Genomic DNA, 23,510 nt, shown 5'->3' on the forward strand with positions numbered 1-23,510 from the left:
AATATGTCTTTAATATTACTATCTGTCTTCAATAATCTGTCCAAATCCTCTCTTTTATCATAGCGACGATGTCTCCCACCTCCATTTATAATTATAATTTGACCTAAACGCATATCTGTTTATAGTGAATTCAGAAAAACAAAATAGTGTGGTTTTTCACGGCAGTACAGTATATGCCACATACATTAATGTATACATAGATAAGTCTGCATACTAATGTAAATTATTTCAGGCAAAGGTTAAAAGTAAAAAAAAAACGTTTTAGTATTACTCTTTGACCCTGTGGGCTGAGAGAATAAATGACATCGTTAGCTGAGGCCATTAGTAAAGACCACCCGAACCCACATTATATCTTTAATTTCCCATGAGTCAATGTGTCAAGCAGCTTGATGTTACCCATAACAAAGATGCTGCTCCTCAGCTATAAAAATGTCATAATTGAACAGACAGAGAACCCGTCCACGGGAACCTTTTCCCGCTCTCAGCGCCCTCACACCTGAGACCGAACCTTTACTCCACCCCATCCTTCCCAGCATGCATTTCTGGTGCCTCAGCTGGTGGCCGACTTCCATTTGAAATAAACATTCACTTCATCTTCAGCCGTTTCTGTTGTTCTTTTCTGTTTCTCTCTCTTTGAGAGGATTGTTGGAAGCAAGCTGTATATAGATGAATGTAGATGACAGATCTTCAAGTTTAATTCGTTTAATCTAATACTTAACAAATATGTTTTAATCATTCTTTGGTAAATAAAGCATGTGGTCTGATGTTTAAGTCTTTTGTTTCATTACAGTGTGTGGGGACATCCACGGGCAGTTCTTTGACCTGATGAAGTTATTTGAGGTTGGCGGATCTCCTGCGACAACTAGGTATCTGTTCCTAGGTGACTACGTGGACCGAGGGTACTTCAGTATTGAGGTTAGTGCTCACTTTCTAGGGTTCTTTTCATACCAACAAGTTCTTTAATAGAAAAAGCCCCAAACTTTTCTGCTTAACTATCAGTTTCTACACTGTTATTCACTTCTTGATCTGTGACAGCATCTCTGTCTCTCTTACTACAGTGTGTCCTGTACCTCTGGTCATTGAAAATCCTCTACCCAAAGACTCTGTTTCTACTGCGGGGAAACCATGAATGTAGACACTTGACTGAATACTTCACTTTTAAACAAGAATGTGAGTTCTGTCTTCATCCTCTCAAACTCCTCTTTTCACTATTCATCTGACACTTTAGTAACAGGGTTGCAGACATATATTACAGATAGATTTCTTATAAACACAACAGTTCACCTTAAAACTCCTCCCGTCTCTTCTCATCTCCTGCTCTTTTCTCCTATGATGCATGTCTTTTTCTAGAGAAGTCTACTGTCAAACATAGAGAGAGAGAGAGAGATAAATAAAGAGATCAAGAAAGAGAGATAGAGAGTATGATTAGCAGGAAATTAATTTGCCTGTTAATGTCGGGCCCAGAGAGCCCGCAAGTCTGATTTCCCCAAAGAGAGAAGTGAGCAGGAGTGGGTGCCCTGCTTAACCATCTGCTGACAGACAGAACACACACAAAACTTTGCTTTGCCGTAATGTAAAACATACACTTTTTTTGTTCAAAATAAACCTAAACCTCTAATATGTCAAGTACAATGTGATGGAATTGTATACCCAGATGTACAAAGCATGTGTGTTTTTCTTTTAAATAAAAAAGGGAAATTATGAAGACTTTTCATGCCCTTCTTTTCCTACAAAAACAGTTTTTATGATTTCTATAACAGGCAAGCACACACTAAAAGTACCAATAAATGTAGTGCACAATACACACGCAAAGCAACTTGATTGATTCTTTAATGTCTGAATAATGACAACCTTAGGTCCATTTCAGGGGCTTACTGTATATATGAAAGAAATCTAGTCCACTGAAAGGGTTAATCTGTCATTAATGTGTGTGTAAAACAAACGAGAGAGATAGAGAGATAGAGAGAGAGAGAGAGAGAGAGAGAGAGAGTGAGCAGGATGGTGCAGTGATGTGGCTGAACAGATTGGTAGATTTGGAGCAGTTAGATTGACACAGCACAGAATGTCTCACACACATCTCTCTCTCTCTCTCTCTCTCTCTCTCTTTCTCTCTCGCTCTCGTCCTCTGAACGTGTAAATGAATGAATGCAGAAGCTTAATGTACAAATTACAATCATACAGAGGAAAGAAAGCCTTCTAAACAAGCTCACTTCATTTCTAAATGTACAAAACAAGAGCGATCGCATCTGTTCTAGAACGATCACATTACTCCATACACAACCATCATCTCCACTTCTCTCTGTTCATCCATTCATTTTTTTAAATCTTTGTCATACTTTTCAGTGCAAAGTTTAAAGGTAATCGTAACAAGACAAGGTAGCAGAAAAGCGAAATTGCATTTAAATTGCTTGTTTTCAGAGAGCAGTTCTTGTAAGTTTGTTTTTCTTGTAAATATTGGCAGATTGTTTTTACTTAAGTATAATCAATGATTTATTTTATTGATGGAGAAAACTCATTAATATTTTCTGGAGATGCACAAAATCTTTATTAAATAACTTTTTTCCTTTTATGCAGTGTTGATTCTGAATTTTCATGTACCATGCTAAAGGGATGTTCAAATATTTGCTGCCAAACAAAACAGAACAAAAATAGGGATTAAATACAGCTTTTTGCAGTGCAGATCAAAACAAATGCTCCTAGCAGGCAGGTGATATCCGTGTCTTTGTCTTTTAGGTAAAATCAAATACTCTGAGCAGGTGTATGACATCTGCATGGATGCGTTTGACTGCCTGCCTCTGGCTGCACTGATGAATCAGCAGTTTTTGTGTGTTCACGGCGGACTGTCTCCAGAGATCCACACGTTAGACGACATCAAGAGAGTGAGAGAGATTATTACTCTTTGAAAAATTGTGTACAGATCGAGACTGTTCTCCTGAAACCTTAGATGTCCAAAAAATTTAAGGAAATGGAAATACACTGTACTGTTTAAATGATTAAATACTGTGTTTTCAAAGTTGACAAGGACTTTTTAATACCTTTTATTGGTTATATATTTGCACCCTGTGACAAAAATAAAGGCTGACTAATAATAATGATTTATGGCAAATATAAATATCACAAAATATGGAGATATAAGGTTTCAGAAGGACAGCAGCGATATGTATAATTTTGTGTAACTTGTTGTGTTGTGTGTTGTATTCTGTCTTTTTTTTATAGTACTTGTACAGTAAATGTGCATATGACAATCAATTACTTTGACTTTAAAAAAGTCAAATCTGGATTATTGTGGAATTAGTGTTTATAAATCTCATGAAACAAATATTTTTAAAGGTAGCTTTTACGTGATTATTTTGTAATAGTGCCAAAAATATTATATAATTCTGTATTCTCTGCTTGAATGTATTTTTCTATTCTTGTAAAGCAGTTTGAGATGCCACATGAAATCTGCATTTACAAGTCCTATAGAAAATAAAGAAACGTTTATTATTTTTTATTACCTACCCCTTTCACCCTGGGTTAGTGTCATCTGGGGTTATCTTATTGCATGTTTTATACTGCACATACTTTACCCCTTTGCAAAAACCTTCTTAACAAATAACAGCATGTTTCCACACGGTTTAAAGTTAAGTCAGGTTTAAGCTTTTTTCAGAAGTGTGCAGAATAACAAACGTTGTATATTTTTAACTCTCTGTTAGTGCACATGTGGTTGTAAAAAAATGTTCTAGGTGTGAATGTCTTTTCAGTGCGTATAACGGTTATTGTACCTTGTCCAGGGTGTAAAGTATTTAAAGGCATTACTATAATCTTCTTCATAGAAGATAGCTTTTAATGGATTTTATATGTTCGGTATAATAGCGTGTGGTTCATGTTCCTCTGGCCGTACTGAGCAGTCTCTGGATATTTCACGTTTTAGCTTTAAGACTGGGCTCTGTCAACAGACGTTTGACTGATCCTCTATAAATCCCTCCTTATGCTTCTCATTTACTTTCTACAACAGTGCTCCGGCAAAGCACAAACACGGAGTCTTTATAATCATTATTTACTTTCTGTCTGTCAGTTGGACAGGTTTAAAGAACCCCCGGCGTTTGGCCCCATGTGTGATCTATTGTGGTCCGATCCGTTGGAGGACTTTGGGAATGAAAAGAGCCAAGATTACTTTAGCCACAACAGTGTCCGTGGATGCTCTTACTTCTACAGGTAAACAACACCTTAATCTCAACATTTAGATTCGAGAAGACAGATTCCAAGAATGCAAGATGAAAAAACAGAGCTGTATATTTATACAGAGGTAACCTTGTGGTCATTCTGGGATGGTGAGATGCGCAGGACGCGCAGGATTTTAAATCACACCAGAGAGAGAAAGCAGAACCCAAAGAATAGAAAAATGACAAATCAGATCTCTTATACATCTTCATCGTCTGTCATAGACGTCATTGAGATTACATTGAGACTCTCTCGCAGCACAGATGATTCTTTTGTGAAGGTTTGAGAGACTCGATACGTTAACTTCACATGACCGAGACATCTGCAGGAATCTTCAGATGAAACTCCAGCGGCGGAGGATCGGGAAAGCGCGGTGTGAATTTAATTGGAATTGTAAAGCAGTCCAAAGTGACCAGCTTCAACACAGCACAAAATCCCCACAGCCTCATGGGAATCTGCACTCTGCCGTTACCATGACAACTGGCTACTACTGCCAGATCCGCTGAGATATGAAGATACGGAGATATAGTGAAAATCTGAGAACGGGAGAGAGAAATGATGAAGCGAGAAATAGGAGACACAATAGAGAATGCATCGAGGAAAAGATGGGTAGTTGTAGAGCGGAGTTTGTAAAAAATGGAGAAGGAATAGAAGCTAATTTGTAATAGAACCGGAAAAAATGTTAAGGAGGCTGTGAATGAGAGCATGAGGTGTGAATATATCCCAGAATGCTCTCGCGTTTTCACATCATATGAAGGCGTCAAAAATCAATGAAACGTGTGTGTGCACGATGCTTTAAGCCTCTCATAGGCTCATTATTTTCAATATCTTATATTAATAATGGCTTTCCGTTTTTACATCACCTTTTTTGTTCAACGCCAAGGTAAAACATCAACCAACTCAGTTTATCTTGTTATTTAACATTTCATATATTTCATACTAGATGGATACAGCTGTAGCTTCAACCTGTAAAATCATCTAAAATCAACAGGAAAAATGTAATCAAAAGTGTTAATCGGAACTTGCATTTGTTTTGGGTCCACACAATAGAAGTGAATGGCAGCCGGTGCTGTTTGGATACCAGTTTTGTTTAGAAAATCTTTTGTGTTCTGCAGATAAAGAAAGTCATACAGGTTTGATAAGTTATTATGACAGAATTTTCATTTTTGGGTGAGCTATCACTTTCAAAAAGACGTTTTCCTTAATAATCAATAAGACTCTAAATACAACACAGTACAGGAACAGAATTACTGTGCTCTCATTTACTGTATCTGCGGTTAGTATAATAAAGATTTGTATTGTGGCCCTTCACATTTACACCACTGCTGCCCTCTAATGGCTCGTAGTTGAAAGTTGCAATAATACAGATTGTACACTGCTATAGTGCACTGATCTGTGTTTACAAGCTTAACACTAATTTACTCTACTGTACAGAATAATCTCCATAATTCTTGTTAAATGCCTGTGTTAAATTTAGTTTTAAACGTATTTTCTATGTAATAAGCAAAAAAGCTTAATAAGTGTTTCATCACATTGTTTGCTCATTGTTTACAGCTATCCTGCTGTGTGCGAATTTCTACAGACCAACAACTTACTGTCGGTCATCAGGGCACATGAAGCTCAGGATGCTGGGTAAGGACAGTCCACACATCATCACATGTGATCATAAGAGTACAGTAGTCAATGCACTTCAATAAGGCACAATATTAGTACTAAGGTTTTAAGTACAGTATAGTCATATACAATCAAAAGTACAAATACATTCTTCACAATAAATGCATAAAAATTACTTTAGTATTATTGCTAAAGTATTATTATGAATCGTATGAAGTTGGTCAGGATTTTAAATGTATATGTTTGAGAAATTACAATTAGCCAGTCTTTAGTTTGTCACATTGGCTACACACACTTATTTTCCAGCAGACACTAACAGGATTTAATTCATCTTTTGTAACTTTGATGGACTTTCTCTATTTTCCTCCTCCCTCTCTCTCTCTCTCTCTCTCTCTCTCTCTCAGTTACCGTATGTACAGAAAGAGTCAGAGCACAGGATTTCCCTCTCTCATCACCATCTTTTCTGCTCCAAATTACCTGGACGTTTACAACAATAAAGGTCTGAATTCAGCGAACGGACTAAACAAAGTACAGAACACACAACTTAAATATCAAATAAAATAAAATGTATTCACTATTTTAAATCACTATGCTTAATTTATAGGAAATAATAAAATAAAGTCAATACCGGTCTTATATCTATATTTATAATGTTGTCATAAAATATGAACCTGATATGTTCTAGACAGGCTTGTGAAAACACCCAGGCAAATCCAGCGTTATGGATGTGGCATTTTGAATCATGGATGTGATATAAAAACACTCAGTGAATGTATTTGTGACCAATAAACTGAACCATTTGTTTATATTTTACTGAACCCTTGTTGATAGAGTTTTAAACATCATAAAAATATAAAAAATAAAAAAAACGCTTTCAAATTTGGGACCTGAAATGGGTATTTGAACCCCCAAATGTTGATATCTCTACTGTTAGAATAAAAACCTTTGGTAAAAACTAAATTTTTACATTGTAAGGTTGAGATTTACACGAAATTGCACACCCATAAAAAACCTGTTATGTGAGATGTATAAAGTAAACACTCCACACTCGGCAAAAACAAAGTGCTAGTGTTGTTTTAGTTGAGTTCTTTATATAGCATGCATGTGTCGAGAGTGACTGATACACGCTTGATGTTCATGTTCTTGATGTTTGCTTCTCCCCAGCGGCTGTGCTTAAATATGAAAACAATGTGATGAACATACGACAGTTCAACTGCTCCCCACACCCGTACTGGCTGCCCAACTTCATGGACGTCTTCACTTGGTCTCTTCCTTTTGTTGGAGAGAAAGGTGGGAACCAAGAATGTGTTCTCGAACACGTCTTTTGTTCAGGGGAAGATAAATGTATAAATATGAGCTCTTGTGTTTAAAGCAGCAAGACATCGATGTATGGGAGACATTTTTTGTGTTCACACAAATTCCTTACACTTCATACGGTACATTCTGGGTGTGTACAAAAAACACACCATTTTCTTGAAGTGCTTACAACATTTCTTACAACATTTCTATTCACTGCCTCAACAGGTAGAACCAGAATGAGGTAAAAAAGAAATTGCAAATGGATGATAATTAAAAGTAATCTAATAGAGATCAAAGGATTAAATTCAGGAGATACTAAAATCACAGTTCTTTTGATGTCGTTGTTGTCGTCAAAGTACTTGTACAAATTGGAAATGTCAAGATCTTTTTTGACCTTTCACCCCTTCACAGTGACAGAGATGTTGGTGAATGTTCTCAGCATCTGTTCAGACGATGAGCTCATGAATGATGGAGAGGAGATCTTTGATGGTGAGGACCACCGATTGCTTACGTTATGAAAAACATGCACATTTCAGATAAAAACTGAAATTTGTATTGTATATTTTCTTACGGTTTGTGCACATGTGATTTGAATGTATATAAAAATTGTATAGTAGAAACTATTCACAGTCAGTACAATACTGAATATTTGTCATTCTCTAAATAAAGGTTTGATAGGTGAACTCTGTTCTAAATGTTTTTTCCTCAGCTAATGCAGCGGCCGCCCGTAAGGAAGTTATCAGGAACAAGATTCGTGCCATCGGCAAAATGGCTAAAATGTTCTCAGTCTTGCGGTGAGTCTGTAAGGAATTGGACATTTCATAGAAAAACACAACACAATTACAAGCGAAGCTAAAATTTGTGTGCTTCTTTTCATTGGGGAATGACAGCAGAAAAATGTTTCATGATAAATTTCAAATCATTTCTATTTTCATAATTTTGTATCGTGGCAAAGCAGCTAGAAAGTTAAGAAATTCAAACTGACAATTAAAACTTGGAAAGACAAAATATGAGACTGTCATCGGACTTCCGGTCTGTTTTGGTGATAATATAACAATTTATTTTTTATTTAATCCATATCAATTCATATTTATATTTTTTGTATATTAACAGTATTAAAATAAATGAAACTACCCCACAGTTGTTGATTCTTCGCGGACGTGTAACAGAAGTTAATTTGGGCCATAACATTTGTTTATGTTGGTGCTGCTGAAACCGTCTATAAAATAACTGGTATTAATGCCATAGCAAGTGTGTATCAGGTTTTTCGCTAGATGTAGGTCTATATGAGCGATACAAAGCATGAAAATGATACAGCCTATAATTATAATCAGTTTCTAAATAGAAAAAATAAGAATGACAACTGCATCAAATTGAAACCATTTAAAAAAAAGTTTTCATCCTTTGTTCTTTATGAGAAGACAATGTACTAATATTGTACATGCTTTTCTAAAACTATGAGATATTTAATCCATAGATGACATGTTTTAAACCAGGCATGCCATTTAGCTTACATGCAAATGGCCCCAAAAGTGAAGAAACAAAATGGAATAGGCCTATACAATTCCAAACCACCCTTATTTTTAATGGCTCTGAATTGGTTGCCGGTGCGTTATAGAGTGTTTTTTTTTTTTATTGCTCTTAGATTTTAAACCTTTAAATGGGTTTGCGCCTTCTTATTTATCTGACTTCAACTCAGGCCTACGATTCACAAACAATTACACTCTGTGAGGGCCTCGAACGTGACTCGTTGGACCGAGACTATGGAATAAACTCCAATAATCTCCACGATCCCTGTGTTCTGTATATGAGTTTAAAAAGCCTGGGAGAGAAAATGTAGTTTAAGTTTAGATTTAGTTACATTTTTTATGTCTTTTTTTATTATTGTTATTATAATTATGTGTTGTTCATGTACTTCTAATTTATGGTGGTTCTGTAGAGCACAGTACCCCTGTTTTGTTTATTAATAAATAAAATAAGATTTTTTTTACCAAAATAGCATAGATAGCACAAAGGTTGACTCTAATTGTGTTTCAACAGAGAGGAGAGTGAGAATGTGTTAACCCTGAAAGGACTGACCCCAACCGGTATGCTGCCCAGCGGTGTCCTGGCTGGAGGAAAACAGACCTTGCAGAGCGGTGAGTTACAAAACCAAACATTTCCCAATTTAAAAATAAACCATGGTTTTATTTTATTAAACGTGTAGAACAGTTTAAAAAAAACTACTTGAATTTAGATTATATTGAACTGACTTTGAAAATCTAGTTGAATTTTTTTATCAGTTCAACGGAATTTAAGTTAAATTGACTCATAAAGTTAATTTCTTTTAACTTAAAAATTGAAGGCAGCTGAAATTGGTCTACATTTTTAACAGTGTAGCCATGGTAACTTGCAGATTCTAGTACCACAGTTTTACTTCAAATACTAAAGTATTAACTTATGGTTATTGTAAAACTTAAAAACGTTGGTTACCATAGTAAAACCATGGTTCATTTTTCTAAAGGGTTTCTTTCGAGGTCACTTAGACTTTCAGACTGAATCGCAGATACAGTTTTGTTGAGCCCTCTTTTTAGTCAGACACTTCTGTTTTCTTCATTCTTATCGGTAATAAGCCATCTGAAACGTGAAGGCGCACACAGGAACCAGGTGCCGCTATTGCTAACCGCTAACGGCCCGCAGCGGCTACTCTGCAGCTAATGCTCCGTGCATGACTGTCACAATAAACCCCCCATCCATCCTTCCTCTCTCTCCTCTCTCTGTCTGTCCGTGACTCTTCAGCTACCATTGAAGCCATTGAAGCCATCGAGCCAGTTGAGGACTCAGAAGGTAAACACTGACCGGCCTCTCTCTCACTCTACGCTACGCGGATGTTTCATAGCAACCACCGTAACACGCAAGCTAGCTAGACAGAGCAGGCCAGCTAACTGAGCGTGTGGGCACTATGACTGGTCAGGGATTGTGTATTGCACACACACACACGGTCGCACACATAAAGAAACACAGGTGTTTGTGTAGATATCAGACTAGCATGTTTGATATAAAATATTGAGACGTGTGATGTACCATGAATGCAAAATAAAGATCACACAAACAGAGTCAAACAACTTTTGACTAATAATATTGGTTAATTGTATAACATCCCAGATAGCACAGTCCATCTGGCTTACGTCCCATTGATGTCTGCATTTACATCTGCAAGGCATCTACAATACATATTTTTCTCATCTGCAATACATCTCGGAGACGTCTGAACGTATGTAATACGTCTGCTAAAGATCTGGAAATCTGCTGCGTAAAAACATCTGCTAAACATCTTAGAAAGAGCAGCTTTACATCCATTCCAAACCATAAACATCTCACAGACATCTTACGTCTATATGAGGTCTAACAGCAGACGTCTCCGAGACATATTGCAGATGAGCAAACTATGTATTTTAGATGTCTTGCAGATGTAATTGCAGACGTCAAACAGACGTAAACCAGATGTATGTGTGCTATCAGGGATGTGTTTCCAACCCTTACGAAAATTTACCATGGTTCACTATGGTTAAAATTGAAAAAACATGGTTTACAGTTAAAACCAAAAAAACATGGTTACTGTAGTAAAACAATGGTTATAACAAAATAACCACGGTTTTGAAAACCATGTTTTTGTAAAAACCATAGTAAGGAAAGGTTACTGTAGTAAAACCATGGTTTTGCCCTAAGTAATCAATGCACCAAAAAAACATGGTACACAAACCATGGTAAAAAAACACTTGTACCACAATAAAAACATGGTTAATTTTCGTAAGGCAAGCCTGGACAGAAAATGTACATTATGTATATATTCTATTATGTTATGTATACTACAATACTTTTAATAGAAATATACAAGATACATACAATGCTGTTTATGTAATTAAGAACACACATACAGTTGAAAGAAAAAGTATGTGAACCCTTTGGGCTTACTTGGATTTCTTCATAAATTGGTCATAAAATGTGTTCTGATCTTCATCTTAGTCACAACAATAGAGAAACACAGTCTGCTTAAACTAATACCGCATAAACATTATACGTTTTCATGTTTTTATTGAACACAACATGTAAACATTCATAGTGCAGGGTGGAAAAAGTATGTGAAACCCTAGGCTAATGACTTCTCCAAGAGCTAATTGGAGCCAGGAATCAGCCAACCTGGGGTCCAATCAATGTGATGAGATTGGATGTGTTGATTAAAGCTGGCCTGTCCAATAAAAAACACACACCAGTTTTGAGTTTGCTGTTCTGAAGAAGCGTTGTCTGATGTGAACCATGCCTCGCACAAAAGAGCTCTCAGAAGACCTACGATCAAGAATTGTTGACTTACATAAAGCTGGAAAGGGCTACAAAAGTATATCTAAAAGCCTTGATGTCCATGTGTCCACGGTAAGACAGATTGTCTACAAATGGAGAAAGTTCAGCACTGTTGCTACACTCCCTAGGCGTGGTCGTCCTGTAAAGATGACTGCAAGAGCACAGCGCAGAATGCTCAATGAGGTGAAGAAGAATCCTAGAGTGTCAGCTAAACACTTACAGAAATCTCTGGCACATGCTAACATTTTTGTTGACAAATCTACACTACGGAAAACATTAAACAAGAATGGACTTCATGGGAGGACACCACGGAGGAAGCCACTGCTGTCCAAAAAAAACATTGCAGCACGTTTGAAGTTTACAAAAGAGCACCTGGATGTTCCACAGCACTACTGGCAAAACATTCTGTGGACAGATGAAACCAAAATTGAGTTGTTTGGAAAGAACACACAACGCTATGTGTGGAGAACAAAAGGCACAGCACACCAACATCAAAACCTCATCCCAACTGTGAAATATGGTGGAGGGGGCATCATGGTTTGGGGCTGCTTTGCTGCCATCGATGGAAAAATGAATTCCAAAGTTTTTCAAGACATTTTGCAGGAAAACTTAAAACCATCTGTCCGCCAACTGAAGCTTAACAGAGGATGGACGATGCAACAGGACAACGACCCAAAGCATAGAAGTAAATCAACAACAGAATGGCTTCAACAGAAGAAAATACACCTTCTGGAGTGGCCCAGTCAGAGTCCTGACCTCAACCCGACTGAGATGCTGTGGCATGACCTCAAGAGAGCGATTCACACCAGACATCCCAAGAATATTGCTGAACTGAAACACTTTTGTAAAGAGGAATGGTACAAAATTTCTCCTGACCGTTGTGCAGGTCTGATCTGCAACTATAGGAAACGTTTGGTTGAGGTTATTGCTGCCAAAGGAGGGTCAACCAGTTATTAAACCCAAAGGTTCACATACTTTTTCCACCCTGCACTATGAATGTTTACATGTTGTGTTCAATAAAAACATGAAAACGTATAATGTTTGTGAGGTATTAGTTTAAGCAGACTGTGTTTCTCTATTGTTGTGACTTAGATGAAGATCAGAAGACATTTTATGACCAATTTATGAAGAAATCCAAGTAAGCCCAAAGGGTTCACATTCTTTTTCTTTCAACTGTAATCCTGTAGACACAAGTTCTCACAGATACACACACACATGTGTCTACCTGCTTATGCAAATGCTGGTCTCTGCTCTGCTGTTCTCTCCCATTTACGAGCGGAAGGCATTCTTAAGTATGCAAAATCAGCACTGTTTAAGAACGACTCCGCAGACGGCAAGAATCTGGGCTGTGGGTGGTTGGGCGGGGGGGGTGCATTCCCCCCTCCGTCTCTCACAGTTTCCCTGGTATTCTTACAGCACCACGCCCAAACACTGATCACCCCCCGGCTATTACTCTGGGTTTGGTCTTTCACAACCAGGTTATCTGCAGGGATCATGTGACTTCTGAAAAATGGCTTTGTTCAATGAAACTCAAAGTTTACAGAAGTAACTTTTTAGAGGTTTGAAGATGTAAGAAGCTAAAATGATTGTATGGTGTCTGAGAACAAACCCAACAGAGGACCTCACATCATCTCTGACTGTGATGAAGCACTATGTTTCCATCAGAATGGCTCTGGGTTATTAAAATCTTTTACATTTACATTAGCAGTCGTGCACAAAACAGTTTGGAGGAGTTTGTTTTCTAATGGAAACATAGTCGGTCCTAATAATTTTGAGTAGATCTTGGATTTTGGGATGAGCTGTAACGTTCATCACCACTGCCACAACTGTCCCCTCTGTACTGTGCTGTTTTCTGTACCTGTGATGTGTGTGTTGTGGATAAGTGAAGTGTTTTTAAGGTGTGTTAAAAGGTGTGTGTGTATGTAAATAGGGAAATGTCCATATCACATTTTAACAAAATCACAAGAAAACAATATTTTGCATTCAATATTTCCGGAAAAAAAAAGATTATTTTAATTGTAAAAGATCAAAGAAATTATTGAGATTATATATATTTACTAAATTTCTAAAAAAGTACGTTTTTTATAAACAAATAATCACAAATAAATACTACCACCATATATAAATATATTTCACCATAATTTTACATTTTAATTTAACTTTTAATTTGTAAATAGCATTATTTTCATTGTCTTTTTCATTTTATATTCTAGATAAGTTTATATATATATATTATATACTTCTCTATTCAGACTTTGCTATTGTTTTTATGGTTATTGTTGTTATTATTATAATTTATACATTATTCCCTGTTTCAAAGTCAGTATGTTTAATTGAAAAATTGCATTTTGAATTGTGCACTGCATAATTATTTTCTAAAAAAGCTTCATTTTACGTTTCTAAATGTATTTTCTTTAGATTGGAATAAAATATGAAATGGACATGTCCTTGCCAGCTTTTGTGAGATTTACGACGCGTGTGTACGTCGGTAGTTGACAAATAAACCGGTCCAATGAAGTGACATGGCTAAAAATGTGGAAATAAAAACTAGCAATGAAGATAAATCTCTTTTATATGACAAACACTAATACATAAAATGATATATTATCACCAGTTGATTTTCCACATTTTTTCTGTCACACATGGTAGGTCATGGATTTTGATTTCTCTCTCGTTTTTTTCTCAGCCATCCGTGGCTTTTCTCCGCAGCACAAGATCACCAGTTTCGAGGAGGCGAAGGGTCTGGACCGCATAAACGAGCGCATGCCCCCCCGCCGAGACGTGGTGAACAGCGTGGGCGTCTCCATGGGGAAGATGAACATGGCCGAATCCAACGGCACGGATGACAACAGCAACATCCAGTGATTCATCTTCTCCTCCGCGTCTCCCCCTCTCCCTCGCTCGTCCCTGCTCCTTCTCCCATAATGCAATTCTCCCCTCTTTCTTAATTTTTACTGCCGCCGTCTGTGTAGCAGATGGATTATGTGATATATTTAGACAGAACTCCCTGCTTGACGCTCAGACGCCTCAGCAACAGACGAGACGGACGGAACGACCGCATCGCTTTCCGTGAAGAGGATCGCGCGCTGTCGAGAGTTGCATGATGGGACGTGTAGTTTTACGGATATGGGGCTATGAACACTGGAAACGTTTGTCTGAAGAAACGTTGATTTATGCGTGTTTGCATTTTTGCGTGTATGTATGTGTGTGCGCGTGCGTCGGAGACGTGTGTTGTATAATTATGTGATATGTAGGTTTTCACAAATGCTCGTTCACAACGAGGCCGTTGCTCTATTTGTTGTGAATCAGAGGAGCGTGTGTTTCCATTCTTGAGTTTGTGTGAGGAACTTCATTAACAATTTTCCTGCCATTCTATGTTTTGCTACTATTAATCGATATACTGTATAACCTACGGAGAACGTAATATTCAACAAAACCACTTCACACAGGTTAATACTACGAACAATCCGCAAACAACCGCGTTTCGTGCTCGCTGCGTCGTGTTAATGCGCTGTCGTCACGTCGTGCTGCGGTTGCTATGGCAGCACTATACTCCTCGTGTCCCCGGAGTCTGACAGCTCGTCGCCTCCTCATCACTCCAGATCAGCGGGAATATTCAGCGAGAGGTGGTTGATGCAACGGATGGTTTCAAACAGGTCCGCCAGACTGAACAGGTCTCCTGCCACGCGTAACCCATGGGAGTTTATTTTGTATATAAATGGCGTATATTTTTAAGGATCGTTTTGTTATCACTTAGCCTATGTTCACTTTATTTATTTAGGTATTTATGGTTCGTTTGTTTTCCGTTCGTATACATCGCTGTACAGTTAATTGGGTTCAGATGAGGTGTTATGACATGTGTTTGTACGTTTCTTTTTCGATGTACAGAAATGATCTCGTAGTGTGAAGGAACACGTATAATTCTGTGCAAAAGACATCCGGGCTGCCAGAGCATGACTGCATGGTTATTTCAAAATGTAAATCCAATAAGGACACACCTGAACGTGTCTCGCGTTTTTAAGGAGAAGTATATTCTGCTCATTATTCTATACAATATTCTGGTTAACGTTAATTATGATTATGATTAAGAGGTTTAATCCACTTCCTTTCATCCTCGTTTTGGTTTCTCATTACTTTATAACTAATGGCAATGTTTATGGGTTGTTTGTGCTTCTATATCTTGTATTTTTCTCTGAGGCTTCATTTTGATCATCGTTATTTTCTGATCTACAGTACGGACAGTGTGAGCATGCCCTATGGGACAAATCTCTTTTTTTACTCTTGAATAAAATATGCATGAACCTTTCGGAAGTTCCAGTTTGATTGAACTTGCGCAAAATGCAGTTTTATATTTGTGGGACATCACCGATGAGCAGGCAAAACTCAAAAACAAGCAGCAGGTGTAAACGCATCATGAACCAACACCCACTTTGTTGGCTATGTAAATCTCACGCCAACAAAAAGGTCAAGGTCACATCCACCACTCCATTATTTCTTTGTTATTTTAGAGAAATACATCTCAAAGGCGTTTGATCTTATATCAGGGTGATTTATTATCTCTTTTAAAAGTGGATCAAATGCTTTGGGTAAAGAGCCAGAATGTAATGGCATTGTAGTGCTCACAAAAAGTTTTGTCATAACTTAAACTTAAGCACACTATTGTAAGAAAAAACACTCTGATTGTTAAGCTAAAAAAATGCCTTTAAAAGTGACAGTCATAAAGTATTCAAACACTAGCAGTGGATTTATAGTGAAGAAGGAACCGAGTCTCCACCTCCTTCCTGGACCAACCCCATCATTATACCACAAAGACAATAAACTGTTCTAACGTTTTGTAAACACTACTTTCTGTAAACTTACTTACAACAGGGATGTTAAATTGATCATCAGCATTAAAGTTGTGCTAAACGTTTCTTATTAAAAGTCATTTAAAAACCTATGGCATGCAATTGTTATAATAAAATGATCCAGCTAATTTGGTAAGAAAATGTATTGTGGGGACCAAACGTCTTCCTTTGTTTTTTAATCTCATCTTTCAGGTTGATTTGAGGAACTTGTAATAATAGTTTACTTTCATATTATAGGCTTTCAGTGGCTCAGACGTTGGGATCCATTGTGTCCATGTATAAATCGTGCATAAAGAATATGATATAGGCTATTATGTGTGGCCTATATATGCTGGTCTGTCACCTATCGATACAATCTACACAACAACGGGATTTAAACATTCTCATGTGGAAATGTGGTTCAAATAATGAAAGTGAAACCGAATGTTGGAAAACAAAGAAAAATGTAGGTGGGAAGAGATGAGCGACGAGAGAGAGAAAGAGAGAGAGTACGGAAGAGTTTGTGAACCGATTGTATAAGCATTCATCACCAAAGCTGATTTAAGGTAAGGCAACATCTCTCACCGTCTTATCATTTGATTGTTAAGCTTCCATTATAATATATTCATTATAGTGACTGAACTTTATTAAAACCATAACAGTTTATGTTGTTGTAGTAACGCTGCCTCAATGACTGAATAAGCAGCTTTTGAAAGAAGATGAGAGAACACTCATAGCTGTTGTGTGTTTTGCGATTTATTTTTCTATTGTCATATCTTGCATGTATTTAAATTAACTTTCTTTGTCCACATTTGGATAATACTATAGCTTTGCGGGTGTTGTGAAGCTAATGCGTTTTACACACGGATGCACACGCACACGCGCGCGCGCGCGCACACTCACACCTGCAGTCGTTTTTTATCCTGTTGTGGTTTGTATTGTTAAAATGTATTTTCACAGCTGGATTTACAGTTTAAATGTTTGCCACAGTGAATGCCATTCAAAACGGTAAAATTGCATTTTTGGTTAACAAAAGGATGTGACGTCATTCAGTTACATTAAAAACATGCTCTGTGGCAGAAAAACAAGACCTGTTGCACAACCGAAATCGACATTTCAAAGGCATTATGAATAAATAAAGAAAACATGTGCTGTATTTATATCTATAGGTACATTTGACTGAGGTGTAGTTATGTGTGTAGACTATACCTGTCAGTATCTGTGCATCATGTTCTTTTCATGATGAAATTAACTGCCAGTTTTGGTTTTCAGAAAATGTAAAAAAACACAACACAAATTGCTTTGCACTTTAAAACTAAAGAAAACTCATTGTCAAAACTATGCATTGTAGTGTTTCATATTATTTGACATAGCCGTATATTTCACCAACTGATTTTATATACAAATGGTACATTGATCTGATTTGTACATTATTAACCACCATGAGGAAGAAGAATGGATGCCTATAATCAAAGTTCATCACAACTGGCCTTGCCCTAAATTAATATTTAATTAGAGATTATCCACACTGTAAAAAAACGTCTTTACTTTTTAAATTAATCAAATTAGCTCTTAAACTTAAATTATACAACACAAATTTAACAAATTGAGTTGTAAAACAAAGTACAGCTATTTAAAGTCTGTTTAATGTAATTAAGATCATGTGTAACCTGCTCATGGTTACACATGACATAATAATGGTATAAACATTAAATAACATAAAATGTTTTATAAAACATTCTAATGTATACAACATAGAGGTAGAAAGCTTATTATTTGAATAGAAAACAACAAATGTGAGGAGTCGCTTAATGAATTATGGAAACATCATCTTACATTTTTTTCACATTACATTTCATTATGACTAGTAACTTTGACTTTACAATATTACAATATTTAATTGTTTAAAGTTCACGTATCATCTAATTGAACATATATAGGATTTTTACTGAAATACGATCCATAATATCTTTTAATGTCAAGAGCCGTACATTTTACATCTTCTATTACTCTCATAATGGTTTTTTTCGCTGTATATGTGAAATATTTAACTGTTTTATTGCAGCATGTTTACATTATTTGTTGTTAAAATTAAAAAAAATTACTGTATAGACACAGGTATAGAATGACAGTTATCAGACAGCGGATGTTCTGTGGCTCAAGGGTCAAAAGTAGGAGGTTGCTGGTTGTTCAGCAATTGCAAGTAATATATCCTGAGCCATCACTATTGTTACCACAAGAATGCTTACGTGTACTACATACAATTATTTAGAGTCAAATATGCATGTACATGTCATGTACATATTTATTGATGAATGAAGGACAACATTCATGTCATCATCTGAATCTTTCCTCTCAACACAATGAATGTAATGTGTTCAGATGGTGACAGTGATGAGGGAGGACGATCTCGTCCCCAGACAGAGGAGCAGACTGCCTCTGATGTGTGCGGTTGTTCTGGGGATTCTAGCGCTGGGATTTTCGTTTCTGCTGGACTCTGATCGATATACTGAGAGAGTTGGACTGATAGCTTTTTGCTTCATGCTGGAAACATCTCTTTATAGCATGTGCTTGTTTGCAGAGGAGTGGATTTTCCATTTAAAGCAACGGTTTGAAACCAGTTTATTGTCTATACATCGTGCATTTTGCAGGTTATGACAGTAATGTTACAATTAGCAGTATATGTGACCCTGTCTGTGAAGTTGTGAGTCTAAAGTTTCAAAGTTATGAGATTTGGAAAATCTAAGTTTGATTTTAGTTTGATTTAATTTTTTAATGTGCCTCACTAATCAATATTATATAATCAAGGACAATTTACACAGATTTTCATAACATATTTTTACAGCATTTGTCACACTTTGTTAATGTTTGTGTAAGTTCACTGTAGTGTGTTAACATAACATTTTGTTATTAACAAATGTCTTTGTAAATGTTGAAAAGCATTGGAGAGATAGTTTACCCAAAAATGAAAATGAAAAAAGAATTAACTCACCCGCATGTGATTCCAAACCTTCATGACTTTTCTACAGAACACCAAAGGTTTTTGAAGATTTTTTGACTTCCACTTGACACAAAACCCCCGAGACATTTCTCAAAACATCATCTTCATGTTCCACAAAACAAAGAGTCACATACAGGTTCTCAATGACATGAGGGTGACTGAATTTAGTTTTTTGGTGAACTTTCCCTTTAACTAAGATTAATGCTTGTTTATTGTTCGTGTTAACAAATGTAACTTATTGTAGCGTGTACTGTCCAATATTCTTTATATAATTAACATATTTTTCATATTGAATATTTTTGTCCTTATGGAAATGTAAAAGATCTCCAATCTATTTCTGCTCTTTTACAGGTATCATGGTCAAATAAGGAGGATAGTTGAGGCATGCTTTAATGGACATGTCTTACTGGGAATGTTTGTCATTTCCTTGATGTTAAAGTTGGGTGGAGTTTCGTTTTCTTATGTGCATCTGAGCACCATAAGCCTTAAATGTGCAGTTTACTTGTTCTCTAAGAGCCTTTCGGTCCTGGTAAGATTTATCCTGATCAAGGAATTACCATATACATTGAATTGTCTAAAGAAATGATCCAAACAGCCTAAATGTCTACTTATAAAAAATATTGCACATGCATAGAAATGATCAGAATTTCAGAATGATCATGTTTTGGTTGTTCTAATCAATTTGCTTATTGGATTTTAGACAGAAAAACACTTTCTAAGTATTTGATTCTGAATCAAATTTACAAAATAATGTAAATTAAGGAAATTACAGGTATTCCCCCTCCTCTTTTTTAGTTCTCTTTGTCTATATTTGTTTTGTTCTGGCAGGGCCCTGCTCCTGCGGAGATCTCAGAAATCTGTGAAGTAAGGAAAATGAATGTGGCACATGGCTTGGCCTGGTCATTCTACTTTGGCTACCTCAAATTTGTGCTTCCAGGTATTCCTACACCCATTTGCACTTATCACGAGCCATTTCTTATAACCACTAGGGGGCAGTGCACACACACTATTTAATCCTCAAAAACAGAATGTCAATGATTTATTATTGCCACTGCATAATCTCTGTCTTTTTTTCTTTCTTTAGAATTGACGTATGTTGTCTTGTTTGTCAATTGTTTTGGGAACCAAATGTACCTACTGAAACAGTAAAACCTGAGAACACAGGAAATTATTTAAACAGCATATTAAATTATGCTTTTTTTAAAATAAAAATACATAATAAAAAATATTAAGGTGTATGGCTAGGGGATAGAAAACACAATTAGGTCAGTATAAAAAACAAAGTCTGTGGCAATAAGTCCCCATAAAGACATCAAAACAAAACTGTGTGTAGGGGTGACTTTTGATGCCTTGTAAGTGTGCTTAAATTTTCTTTATTGAACATGTAAAAATGCAATTTTTTTATAAGGGTGTGAAATCTTATAATTATACAGTTTGTACAAAAAACCTAGGACAAAACATGTATGAACTGTTACTTTGAATTAAATGCAACTTGCAGTTTGTTTAGGCAGAGATTCCCCTCTCTTTCCATTTTATTCTCACTTCTGTATTCTATCATTTGCAGATCTAGATGAGAAAGTCAGGAACTTCAACGCCACAAGGATGAGACTAAGCTCTCCTCGCCTCCATATTCTTCTGCCCCTCAATGCTGCAGCCCCAAACAAACCAGAAGATGAAGACAACCACGTGGTCTTTCATGAGAACCTTCCAGAACTACAGCTAAACAGAGCAGGGGTGCGACAACGCAGCTACAAGAACAGCGTTTATAAAATCACAGGCCAGAATAATGAGGTTTGTGTGACAGAGACGAAATTGTATACGTCCCCCACACACACACACAGTAACATTCTTATTTATAGCATAAATGAAAAGCAACAAAGCATAGAAATCCAATTTCCAATAGATAGGTTGTGGACATTTCTGACATTTCCAAGTCAAAAGGATGATTAGTTGAAAACGTATTATACAGTTTGCTAAGAAGTGTACACACCCCGTGCAGAATCTGGAAAAAGCTGAAACATTTGGAAGTATAAGAATAAAATGAAGGTTTATTTATAATTGAGTCCTGCCTTGAGCAAGTTATTTCACTAAAGAAATGTTCACATAAAGTTCACACTAAAGAATATTAACAGAGAGGGCAAAAGTTTTTATGTTTAGTCATAGTTGTTTAGGGGTCACTTGTTTATCATTAGACTTTCCCCTGATCTTCAATATTTTTTGCTTTTTCAGCATTTCTGGATATTTGACTCATGTCCAGCAGTAGCTGTATGATGTTGAGATTCCTCTTTTGACATTGAGAACAATCAAGAGACTCATACACAACTATTACAATAGATAGAAACATTCAGTGCTGCCCACAAAGTTAACACAATTCATTTAAAGTCAGGGGGGTGTAAACCTCTGAAAATGGTTTTGGTGTAAAAACAATTATAAATAATTTACAGAAAATATTTATGTATTTTTAAATCTTCTCAAGGACATTAGTGAATGAAAAAATAAGATGTATAAATGAAACAATTTACACTAACAGGTTTTACTAAGTTACACTAAGTCAGGAGGTTTACACCCACCTGACTTTAAATGAATGCTGTTGAATTTGTGGGCAGCACTGAATGTTTCTATCTATTGTAATAGTTGTGTATGAGTCTCTTGATTGTCCTCAATGTCAAAAGAGGAATCTCAACATCCTACAGTTACTGCTGGACATGAGTCAAATATCCAGAAATGCTGAAAAAGCAAAGACTGTGGAGGACCTGAGAGATTGTTTTGAAGATAAGTGGACAGTTTAATGACAAACAAGAAACCCTTAAACAACTATAACTAAACATAAAACCTTTCATTGCTTGTTTAGGTAACATCATACAGTATTAAGAATCAGGGATATGTAAACTTTTGCCCTGGGATGTTTTGAGAAATTCTGTTATTATTCTTTAGTGTGAATTTTATGTGAACATTTCTTTAGTGAAATAACTTGCTCAGGGCAGGACTCAATTAAAAATAAACCTTTATTTTCAAAAATCCTTTTTTTTCTAAATGTTTCAGCTCTTTCCAGATTCTGCAAGGGGTGTGTAAACTTTTATGCACAACTGTATAGATGCATACTACTTCCACCAGATCAGTACACTAAGTAGTCCACAGTCCAGGCACCACTGACATAACAACCTACTTACAATTATTTATGACATCATGTTTAGTTTTCCGCGCACGCCGTGATGCAGCCTAAACCCAATCATTTAACTTTAGAAACAGCATAACAGCGTGTATTGTAGCTGAAATGAAAAATACTAGATGGCTTACCTTCGTTTGTGTTTTGATACCTAGACATATTACTGTGCCTTGGAATATGCCACACCACTACAGACACTGTATATGATGTCCCAGGACAGAGATGCAGGATTCGGAGAAAAAGAAAGAAAAGAACAAGTCTTGCTTTTCTACCGAACCCTCAGCCAAATTCTGGAAAATGACCTTGATTGTCGAAATCGGTTCCGTCTTGTACTGATCAACGGTGAGCTTGAGAAATCATTTAAAAACACCGGTTTTGTTGACGAATTTCCTGTAAAAGGACGTTATATATGGGACATACCAAGCGGTTCTACCCTCTTTAACACGGGTCATGAGGTCTTTGAAGCATGGGGCTTTATTTTTTAAATAATGAATAAACTATATATAACATTATAGTGTCGCCCCTAAAAATCCCACATTATTAAACTTTTATTCACTGTAAATCTGAAGTAGTTTTTGGTTAACATCTGATTAATATTCAGTGTTTGTATATGATATTTCATCTCAAAAGCTGTCCATATAATGCAGATTTTTCACACCTGTTCACAGATGAGCACACTGGCGAGCCACATTACCTCTCCAGAGAGATCATTCAGCACCTGACACAACAGGAAGGAGAGATCCACATGAATCCAATCCAAGAGAATCTGGTTCATCCTCTTCCAGAAGATAGAGTCATGAGAGATGTTTATGGTGCAGCTGGAGAAGATCAGATGAGCAGCGATCCGACCCTCATGTTCAGTATCCCTCAATCCTTGAGATCAGAGCCAGTAGAAACTACTGATAATTACGGCCAATAAAGTACTAGAAGAGACTCCTGTGTCAGTCACGATTTAGGGTTTTGAAAAATAAAAGTTATTTATGAGCTGTGCTCCATTTTTAAATGAATATTGGTAGTTCATGTCCAGTTTTTGTTCACCACCTTCACTTTCTCTTTGTCAGTT

At 36.5% G+C, this 23,510-nt stretch overlaps 2 protein-coding genes across 4 annotated transcripts in view; both read left to right on the top strand.

The window, feature by feature from the left end:
- ppp3cb (protein phosphatase 3, catalytic subunit, beta isozyme) overlaps window positions 1-15,760 on the top strand; it is a 30,268-nt gene extending 14,508 nt beyond the window's left edge. For 2 of the 3 annotated variants that reach the window (XM_056768998.1, XM_056768999.1), the window contains exons 3-14: window positions 791-915; window positions 1,059-1,170; window positions 2,734-2,879; window positions 4,058-4,197; window positions 5,758-5,835; window positions 6,222-6,316; window positions 6,982-7,107; window positions 7,528-7,605; window positions 7,826-7,910; window positions 9,157-9,254; window positions 9,895-9,942; window positions 14,141-15,760. In XM_056768998.1, the coding sequence (XP_056624976.1) occupies window positions 791-915; window positions 1,059-1,170; window positions 2,734-2,879; window positions 4,058-4,197; window positions 5,758-5,835; window positions 6,222-6,316; window positions 6,982-7,107; window positions 7,528-7,605; window positions 7,826-7,910; window positions 9,157-9,254; window positions 9,895-9,942; window positions 14,141-14,319 (1,310 nt within the window). In that variant the 3' untranslated portion in view covers window positions 14,320-15,760. The other variant, XM_056769000.1, reaches the window with a different exon arrangement.
- A 1,004-nt stretch (window positions 15,761-16,764) lies between these two features.
- Window positions 16,765-23,454, top strand: sting1 (stimulator of interferon response cGAMP interactor 1). Its single transcript, XM_056769735.1, has 7 exons — window positions 16,765-16,846; window positions 18,663-18,889; window positions 19,633-19,810; window positions 20,110-20,218; window positions 20,846-21,072; window positions 22,603-22,789; window positions 23,116-23,454. Exons 2-7 carry the CDS (start codon window positions 18,663-18,665, stop codon window positions 23,364-23,366), a joined length of 1,179 nt encoding a protein of 392 aa, XP_056625713.1. The 5' UTR covers window positions 16,765-16,846; the 3' UTR covers window positions 23,367-23,454.
- Window positions 23,455-23,510: the final 56 nt, after the last annotated feature.

This window comes from Triplophysa dalaica, chromosome 16, assembly GCF_015846415.1.
Source record: "Triplophysa dalaica isolate WHDGS20190420 chromosome 16, ASM1584641v1, whole genome shotgun sequence".
In the NCBI taxonomy this organism is placed as follows: domain Eukaryota; kingdom Metazoa; phylum Chordata; class Actinopteri; order Cypriniformes; family Nemacheilidae; genus Triplophysa; species Triplophysa dalaica.